Source organism: Vitis riparia, chromosome 11 (genome assembly GCF_004353265.1).
Source record: "Vitis riparia cultivar Riparia Gloire de Montpellier isolate 1030 chromosome 11, EGFV_Vit.rip_1.0, whole genome shotgun sequence".
Lineage (NCBI taxonomy): Eukaryota > Viridiplantae > Streptophyta > Magnoliopsida > Vitales > Vitaceae > Vitis > Vitis riparia.
This window is the reverse complement of record NC_048441.1, coordinates 4,483,825-4,494,159: the sequence shown is the minus strand read 5'-3', so window position 1 is coordinate 4,494,159 and position 10,335 is coordinate 4,483,825. Positions and strand designations below refer to the sequence as shown.

General features: G+C 33.7%; 2 protein-coding genes across 2 annotated transcripts; both read right to left on the bottom strand.

Annotated features, from left to right (window-relative positions):
• Positions 1–2,647: 2,647 nt before the first annotated feature.
• LOC117925580 (spermidine hydroxycinnamoyl transferase-like) lies at positions 2,648–4,236 on the bottom strand. The gene has a single exon (XM_034844633.1). The coding sequence runs from the start codon at positions 4,178–4,180 to the stop codon at positions 2,810–2,812; it is 1,371 nt and encodes a 456-aa protein (XP_034700524.1). The 5' UTR covers positions 4,181–4,236; the 3' UTR covers positions 2,648–2,809.
• A 2,936-nt stretch (positions 4,237–7,172) lies between these two features.
• Positions 7,173–8,440, bottom strand: LOC117925396 (F-box protein At5g07610-like). The gene is made up of 2 exons (XM_034844396.1): positions 8,057–8,440; positions 7,173–8,021 (listed from the first exon to the last, which is right to left on the bottom strand). The coding sequence occupies exons 1-2, from the start codon at positions 8,438–8,440 to the stop codon at positions 7,173–7,175; spliced, it is 1,233 nt and encodes a 410-aa protein (XP_034700287.1).
• Positions 8,441–10,335: the final 1,895 nt, after the last annotated feature.

Genomic DNA, 10,335 nt, shown 5'->3' with positions numbered 1-10,335 from the left:
TACTAACTGTGTCAATACAAAACTCTTGGTGTCATATTAATATAGCCTTAATGTAAACCTCCATTTTTATGTTCCTTACTTATTTCATGCACTATTTATTTACTTATGCACTTCTGGATAAGCTTCTTTAACCAACAAATTAATTATCAACATTCATTATGAGAGTTTCAAGAAATATATCTTCTGCACTTTATTCACTTATTCTAAAAGTATTATAAGAGTGCGTTTAATAGTAATTTTAGAAAGTATTTTTAATATTTTTAACACAAAATTTTTTTATATTTCAAATATGGTTGAAATGTTTTGGGTCTCTTCAATACCTTCTATCAATTACTTCATCTTAGTCACCTTCGACACTTTCTTAATGTAGAATGGGTTCATTGTCTTTTACCAACATACCATACATCCTGGCACAAGCAATCACACCATAAAGTCAACCACAATTATGAAGCAAGGGAGATGAGATCAACAAGATCCAAGGAAAAACGACGTGTCACAGCACCTAATTGGTAAATTGGTTGGTTTTCCAATTGACCACTCAAGGTCTTAAAAAAATTAACTCATCTTTCAACGTTATCCCAAACCTAATCACACTCATCTTTCAACTTTATCTGTAATCTAATCACATTTTTCTTCAACTCACATAACTTTCCACACCACATACCTCAACATCACACGATGCCATGAGATGCAATTCTACCCTTTTCTTTTTTTTTCTTTTTTCTTTTTTAATTTCTAGGTTACCATGTGATGTCCCATGCCCAAGACTCTTTCATTCCATATGTTATCCTTGTTTCTTTAAACACATCAATATTAATATCATGCAACTAAATAATTAACTTTATACACATCACATTCTTCATTTTTATTTTTTTTTTTGTCAACTTAAAATTTCTAAAACGAAGTCACACTAAGGTGATATTTGTTTTTTTATTTAATTCTAAATAAAACATAAAATTAAATGATTTTTAATATTGTTAAGTATTAGGTTATTTATTTTTGTAATATTTTGTTTTTATTAAACATTAAAAAGTAAAGAAAAATCAACATAATATTTTTTCATTTAAAAAATAAATAAACATTTTAATTTTTTCTATTCAACAAAAAATTTATAATAAATCATGAAAAAAAACAAATAATTTGAAGTTTGAAAGCAAACTTACTTTTAATAAAAAAACTAAAAAACCAAACACACTGAATAATTCACATATCTACATTTGTAGAGATTGCAATTCAAATTTAATTTTTTCTATTTAACCAAAATATAAAAGAATTTTTCTAAATAAATAACTTAGGAAAACTTCAAAATCATTTACGATCTCCACAAAGTAGTAATATCTTCAAACGTCTCACAATCAAATTCTGATTAACAATTTTATAATGCAAACATGAAAGTTGTTAAATTTATTATTACCATTAATTTCATATATACAATTTATAATCTCACATGCCCCCAAAATCACCAACATGCATGTATCATGCATAGCATATTAATCTATAGAAAAAAATATATATATTCTCATGTACACCAACCACAAATTTTCATATCCCTGCAAGTCTATTGTAAGTACCAGAACAGTATGCAAAAAGCCAATAATCACATATAATTCCAGCTCAAGTATTATCATAACCTAGAGCTCTGAGACACTTTGTTTAAGTGGTGAATTGATTTTTTAATACGCACATTTAATTTTCATAACCATATTTATATCATATTTTCATATTGATAAAATCCACATATATAACTTTATACTTTCTTTTAATTAATTTCATTCATTTTTTATCCGTTACCAATCATTTAACCTAGAAATAAAAATATTTCTTTTAAATGTATGCCTTCCTAAATTAATTAAATTCCACATTATGATATATGAAAATTCAAAGTCCCATACTCTGAATTTTAATTTAATCAAACATTTTGTAAATATCAATTTAAACCTTACTCAATAATCCATCAAACATCTATTATTTCATTATTTGACTTGTAACAATTATCTTATTCCTAACATCTATTATTTAAGTATTTAATTTATAATAATTGTCTTAGTCCTTTGTAATCATATGAATTAAATCCATTCCATTTGTTAATTATATCTCAACTAAATCAATCCTTCAAAATTGAAGTCCATTAATTGAAAATTTAAATTTTTATCTAATCAATATGCCATTCCTATAAATTCTGGCATGCATAAAACAAATTTTTAATTTCAATTTTCAATCTTTTATAATTCCATAAGGTTAAATTCTAATTATGAAAATTGAATAAGATTTACTCTAATGTTAAATTCAATTTCTGAACAAATTCGGCAGAGCAATTGAACATAGTAAAACTAACTTTTAACTAAAGTTCACTAATAATTACTGAATAATAATTAAATTAATTCTTACAACATATATATTCAAATTTCCAAATATATATATATAACTATTTTAAAAAGGAAAATCGATTTTTTTTCAAAAAAAAAAATGTCCAATTAAATTTTGACTCAAAGATCTTCATTCTTTTTTCTCATCATCCAACTGACAATTTGGGGAAATTTTTTGTCAAATATTATTGAATGTATACGTATGTAATATATATGGTTAGGCCCCTCATGATCACGATTGCCGAAACGAATCTCCCATTGGTCTTTGCGACATTCTGTCAGATAATGAAACACATCTTTCATTCTTGATCTAAGAATTCGGACATGATCTGATAAAAATATGCTTATTAATTGGAGTTTACAGCTAAGATGAGATGCTCATATTTTCATCATGAGGCAACATCATTTTTATTTTTACTCCATTAGTATTAGATGAGATGTTATCAGTTTATTGAAGATTCTGCCATGGCTTCGTAGAAGAAGTTCTTGAAAGCATCCATATGAGCAACTTGCAAACACAAGGCAACAACCAAGGATCCATCTCCATCATGACCTGGTAGGATCAAAGAATCACCATCAAAATCATGGGGTCCTGGACCCATGTACACCTCCTTCCCCCATCCAAAATCGATCCCGTACATGGGTAGCGTCAACCAGCTTATTACCCCAAGATTTGGGTTACCATAGAAAGGTCCTTCATCGTTCCCTAAGGCATGTAGATCCTGGAACTGTGACAAGTCAGGCTGATTTTTCAGAAAATCTATGGCAGACCACACGTATTCGTCCGTCACTTTCTCTATTGCTGCTCTTATTCTACTCGAAGCATAGCCTAATGGCTTTGACACTAGCTCACCGGAGCGGCCAGTCGCGATCACATCAAGTGTAGCATTGCCAAAGTACCCCTGAGGCAATGGTGGCCGCATACGACTGCGTGAATCAATGCATATACCTATTGCCGTTGGCTGCTCGGGCTTGTGACCACGCGCGTTGCATGCGCATCTCCATATATGTGCTGCAATAGTCTCGTACCGGCTATAAGGACGGCCACATTCTGTAGGCCGACTATCATTGGCCATCTTCTTCAGTCTCTCAACTTGGGTTTTGGTCAGCTTCAACAATGATACAGTAGTCCCCTTTTTTCTCTCCTCGACAGTACTTGATGCTCCCATCAATAGCGGTGGATGGCTGAATTCTGCATGATTAAAACAAGGAGGCGCAATTGGGGAATCCCCAGCTCGCAGCACTTTCCGATCGAGAAACGGCGGTGTGCCTAAAGGCTCGCCCCGGGCAAGCCTTGCCCACTCGTCGATGAAGTGAAGTGCGCTCTGGCCATCGGCCACAGCATGTGATATGGACGTGCTGAGGCTGATGCCACCGCAGCTGAACTTGGTGAGCTGCACAAGCATCAGTGGCAGCTCATGAATTGGACTGTTGTAGTTTACACAAGGGACAAGGTGTTCAAGGTCTGGAGATGGAGCGAAATCGCCAAAATCATCTAGTGTTGCTTGGGACTCAGCTTCAATCAGCTGAACCCCCATAGCATTGCACTCAAGCTCCAGGCGGCTTCCTTGAATCCAGCACAAACGACCGGCAAGCGGGTAGAAATGCACCAAGACCCGGCTCAATGAGTCCCTCAGAGTTGCCAAGATGTCACCATCCCGCATAATCCAGTCCTGTGAGGGTCTGTAGAAATAGATGGTCGGCACATGAGTTATGGTTCCAATCTGATCCCACTCCGACAGAGATAAACGACCATCGAAAGTGGGCTCCGATGGCTTCACTGTGTAACTTGCTTTCAAGCTCACTACAACCATCTTATTAGGAGCCACTGGGAGAGATCACAGATCATGCACATGCCAATGAAATGGCATAGTAGTGGTACTGGTATTTAAGGGCCCAATATTGGCAAAGACTTCGCTTGATAAGTGATAACAGCCTTGAAGAAATGAAGAAGGAATGATCTCTAGTTAATTCAGTTGGCTGAAAATGTTGTAACTTATTGCCTGAAACGAAGTCCTCATGTATGGTAGTTCCCTTAAAAATTGCCAAATTTTTAGTGTAATTCATCGACATGGAAACAGTGCTTTTACTAATTTGGTTTCTTTCTACTACTTGATCCATGGATTGTGCTTTCACCAAAACATTTTTATTAGAAATATTCTTATAGAAAACCATTTGAGTTTGCATACAAATCATAATTTTGTTTTAGATTTTTTTTTCTAATATACTACATAATAGAAATTTTCTTTTTCCTTTTTTTTTTAAGAAAAAAAATCTATCAAAAGGTAGTTTAAAAATTACATTTAATTAATTTTTAAAAATTTTAAAAATTATCCATACAAGTTTTCTAAAGACCTAATTATTACATGCAAATTAAGGAACTTTAAAACATCAGCAAGTGAATTTAACTTTTCAAATATTAGAAAGTGTTTTTAGCTTTACCAAAACCATTCTTTATTTTCTTTTTCGGATATGTTTTAAAGTAATTATTCATGGCCTATTGGATAATTTAATAAAATTCAATGATTTGGTCAAGGTTTAGATGGTGGTGTTAAATGGATATAAAAAACACTTATCAGAGTCACTACCAAACATAATATAAAGTCTATGAAACATATATGAACAAAAATATTCAAAGTATTTAAAAAATAAAAAATATTATGTTAAATATGGCTATACATATAGTTTTTTTTTTCTTTTCATTTTTAGCTAATATGTGTGCATTCCCTTCCATAATTGAACTAATTGATTAAGAATATAAAACAACTCATAAAACATTTATCAAGAAAAAAAAATTGAAGAAACAAAAACTCTATTAGGGCTTGTTTGTTAACCTGAAAAGTTTTCTATTTTTTAAAATTAAAAAAAAAAAACAGAAAAACATGTTTAATAATCAAAAATTGTTTTCTATTCTTAAAAATAAAAAATATGGTATTCTTTATTTTATGTTTTCTTTTTTTAAAATCACAAAATAAAAGTGTTTTCAAATAACATCTTTTAGTTTTTTTTTTCACTCATTTTTTGAGGACTATTTTAGAAATTAATTATACAAACTTGTAGAATTATTAAAAATAAAGTATTAAACATAAAAATTATTTTTAAACATATTTTAAAATATTAAAACATAAACAAGCTTTTGTTTTATAAAACACCATAAAATAGTTATTAAAAACTAGTTTTCAGAACTCTTTTCAGAAATAATTACCAAGGCCTTAGTGTCCATCTCTGTTTCTCTCTCCAATTTTTTTAAAATCATTTACATCAATTATAAATCAGTATCTGGGTCTTGGCCCAATTGCACATCTTTGAGATCCTTTAAGCCCATTATATGGTTTTGGAAGCCCCAAAATTTAATCATCCCATATATAAAGCTATCAGATGGTTTATTCTTCTAGAAAAAAAAAATGATAGATTGCAAAAGATCGTTGGACCGATATGGAGAAACTTAAGAATCTTTTAGATAGTAAGTTGGCTAATGTTATTAGCCATATCCTTATCCCGAGATTAAGAATCTTTTAGACAGCCATATCCTTATCCCGAGAGAGAGAGAGAGACTTATGAATATTTCCCCTGAAAAAAAAATAATAATAGATTGCAAAAGATCGTTGCACCATTGAGAAAGAATCAAACATGGAGAAACTTAAGAATCTTTTAGAGAGATTGTGTCATCACCAGGCAAGAGTTTGATCATTTTATCATGATAATTGCCCATTGGTGAAAGGTCAAATTATAAAACATTAAAAAAAAAAAAAAAAAAAAGGTGGATTAATGAGAATATATTATGACATGTTTTTTACCTTATGTCATAGGTCATGATCAAAGATGGTTGAATTGTAATTTGAGGGCCCTACAACACATGTATGTTAATATTTGAATGGGTTTCACACTCATTATACCATGGATAAGATCCCCAAGCTGCTCAATTACTTGTCAACCACAAGTTTCAAGGCTGGCTCCATCTTATCTTTATCATGAAGACGCGGGTTTTGCCATTCTAATGAACAAGAGAACACACTACTTTAATATGAGCAGTGCGAAAGAGATGAAATTCCCACCTGAATATTAAGTTTCTGAGGAGCTGCTCAAGACACCATTTCCTTACTCGGCCATTAGGCTACAAGATTTGAATGGGTTTGGGTACCGAAATATCATAGTTACTAGTGGCCTGTCATAGAAGAGCAATTCTGAAGGCCTTCTTCAAGCCAAAGTTGAGCTTCAAAGACCCTATGGGCAGGGTAACCCATCCAACTTTAAAGGTCCAACATAAACCCTACCCTCTGATTTTTTATTTTTTTATTATTATTTTTTTTTCCATAGGAAATCATTGTTTCATTGAAGAGGGTAAGCCTTCCACCCACCCCTCCCACAGACAAATATCACCTTTCTTGAGAAGCAAGAAGTCTCTTAAAATGGTCCACAACCTAATTCCAAATGTATACTTCTTGTTGGCTTCTGATGATACAATTACCCAAGACCCATTATTCTAAAATATGTAAATAGAAGAGGTTGCATTCAGGAGTTTATAGATGACATTTCTTGATTGGATCAAAGAGGGGTATAATTTTTTAATGAAGTGATTGCCCTAGTTTTAGCTATATAATAAACCATTAATGCACCTATAAACTTGGGTAGTCCTTTTAGGTCACCAAATATGGAGGAGATTTCCTATTCATAGGGCTATAAGTAATATCCCATTGAAAATTTATCATTCATAAATCAATGATTTATTGCCCCAAAAATTATGCAATGTATAACTTCATACTATTAAGGAAAAATACCTTCATTCTCAACAGTTGCAGGACAGGACTAAACACAAGTAAGAGTCTCCATGTATGGGTAAGCTTCCAGGCATCCGATTAGCGAGGAAGCTTTAACACGGGGGAGAGCAGGGGGATTCCCATGGGCTACATCATAAACATTCTTGAAACTACCATCCTTGATATTATAACATATGATCTTACCCCGAATTTGCAGCAGCAGTGAAAAATCCTCTTCATTTCCTCCTCCTCCCCGAATTAAGCAAAGCACGTTATATGCGTAATAGTACAAGTCATGAGCATCAAGGTAGTTCTGAGTAATCTCAGGGAAGGCAGCTATGACCTTGTCAAGATCCACACTGAACCTCACACCCCAATTCGAATAGTCCCTTTCCATCTCATACACTACGAATTGCGTGGTCCGAGGGCCGTAGATTTCGATTATATGCAAATGGCCCCCGGACTCCCCAAAGTGTCTGATCCTCCTCTTGCCCCAACCACCAGGGCCAGGTGGCGGGGGCGGCATTGTGTCGATTCGACCCTCATCAATCCCAAAATACAGTGAAGCTCCGCTAGGGCTGATCCAGTGGACCGCTCCGTTCCAGAACACTCCATCGTAAAACACCATATCAAATGGGGCTCTGAAAGGCTTGCCAGAGAGCCTCCAATCGCCAGTGCCAGAGGAATAGATTTCGATCTGATAATGGGAAATCGACACTTCACAACTCCGAACGCAAATCACGCTATAGTAAGGAGACTTGGAAGGATCAAAGGCCAAATTGATGCCGAATACGGTGTCGCGTCCGCCACTACTGCAGGGCGGCGGCAACACTGAGAACCGCCGAGTCGCCAGATTGCAAATGTAGTAGTTCCGGCTCGTCCGAGACTCCGAACGGTGCTGCAGCAAAGCAGTCCATTGCAAACCTGCAAAACCTTAACGCCCAGAGGATCGCCAATGAAATCGAGGGAGCGGAGCGGAGGTTCCGAAGCTTTCTTCTCGTCGAAGGAGATGAAATCGAAGTTCGAATTCGGAAGACCTAACAGCACTCCGGAGACTGAGGCAGAGCTCCGGCGATCGTGTCGGTGGCAAAAGTGTGGGTCTGAGATGAGGGAGAGCCACCTCTTAGACACCGACCTGAAGCGGAGCAAAGGCTTCACCGGCGTCCGAAGGAAGATCTCAGTCAAGAGGTCACCGTTGCCGGCAACTTGTTCGGCGGACGACGTGGACGCAGCGGACGTAGTGGACATCGGAAAATTGAAGCCAGCGAATGGGAAAGTGAGGATGTTTATCAGAGATTTGTAGACATAGAGGGGCATTTGTGGGGTAGAGTCCAAAAACTTTCATCCCAATTTCTCATTGGATTTGATGGCCAATACCACATTTGGAACGTTTCTTTTTCTTCTTTTTTTTCACCAAAAATATTAAAAAAAACGCACAGCGAAACCACCCATTTAAAAGGGGATCAGATATCACCGCATTAATGCGACTACAAGTCTTTACCATTTCAAGTGATGGATGTTTTCAAATTCATACTCTTGTACCCACTCTTCATTTTGGTGCACCTACTCACATTTGATCCTAATAATAAAATAACATGTGTAAAGTACATGTTATTAAAAAATTTATCAAACCGTAACGACTTGTTGGTGATAAATAATCACATGTATTTCATACATATCTAAATATTACAACTTTTTTATAATTTATTATACCTAACTCTATCTAAAAAAAGAAAATTCTACCAACTACCCTTATACTCTCGTTATTCATATATACAAAAATGATAGTAATTTAATATGAAAATTAAATAATTTCAACTACCATATTACAAAATATGTAAGATGTATTTTAATGAATCAAACTTGAAAATCAAGTTTAAAACTTTTTTAGAGAGAAAATTTAAAATTTGTATTATATGAAAAAGATGAAGGATTTTAAGTAATTACAAGTGTCAAATGTAATATTTGATATTTTTTATTTAAATATAATTTATATAGGTAGAAATGTGATGTTAAATAACAATTTTAGAATTTTTTTTTATGAGTTTATTATTAAATTTTGTTATCATATTGTTATTAATATTTTTATATCATTTTTTTTTTCATAGATTAAATTTGAAGATGAAGTTTTATATGTCTTGAAGAATACAATATATGAAGGATGTCAAGTAATTACAAGTGTTAAAAAAGTAACATTTGATTTTTTTTTTTCATTTAAATATAATTGTTGTAGGTAGAAATGTCATGTTAAATGACATTTAAATATGTAATGATTTAGAACATTTAGATTTTTGAATTTTTTCTGAGTTATTACTAATCAAATTGAGAGCATTTAGTCATTTATTATGAAATTGTCATCAATATTTTTATATTATTATTTTGTGTATTCGTAGACTAAATTTGAAGATAAAGTTTTATATATCTTGAAGAAGGAAAACGATGTGAGAGAAGGTACGAAAATTGTGAGAGAGGGTTCGAACATTGTGAGAGGGGGTACGAAATTTGTAAGAAATGATACAAACTTTGTAAGAATGGGTACGAACTTTATGAGAAATGATACGAACTTTGTGACAAAGGGTACAAACTTTGTAAGAGGGGGTACGAACTTTGTGAGAAAGGGTACAAACATTATAAAATGAGGTACGAACTTTGTGAGAAGGGGTACGAACTTTGAGAGATAGGGTACGAACTTTGTAAGATGGGGTACGAACTTTATGAGAAGGGGGTACGAACTTTGTGAGAGAGACTACAAACTTTGTAAGAGAGGTTATGAACTTTGTGAGAACGGGTACGAACTTTGTAGGAAATGGTATGAACTTTGTGAAAGAGGGTACGAACTTTATAAGAAATGGTACGAACTTTGTGAGAGGGGGTATGAACTTTGAATGCAATGCGAGGTGTTGGCATGGGAACTAGCCAAATTATGGATTATATGGTGCAACAATCAGGTGGATATAACAATGTTAGCTTTTCAAACAAATATCTATATAACCATGTTGATGTTGATCGTAGAGTTCATCTGAGAGATGGTGATGTAGAGAGTGCTTTGGCTTATTTGTGTGGAAAGTCTGAAAGGGATCCATCATTTTATTACAAGTATAATGTTGATGAAGACAATCGTCTAAGAAACCTGTTTTGGGTAGATTCTATAAGTAAATTGGATTACAATTGTTTTGGAGATGTGTTAGCATTTGATACAACTTATCAGACTA

Bases quoted from the DNA above. Each gene is read 5' to 3' on its own strand.
- LOC117925580 (XM_034844633.1), bottom strand. From the start codon at position 4,180: ATGGTTGTAGTGAGCTTGAAAGCAAGTTACACAGTGAAGCCATCGGAG.
- LOC117925396 (XM_034844396.1), bottom strand. From the start codon at position 8,440: ATGCCCCTCTATGTCTACAAATCTCTGATAAACATCCTCACTTTCCCA. The intron at 8,022-8,056 runs GTTTTGCAGGTT...GCTTTGCTGCAG, and splicing joins GCGATCCTCTGGGCGTTAAG to CACCGTTCGGAGTCTCGGAC.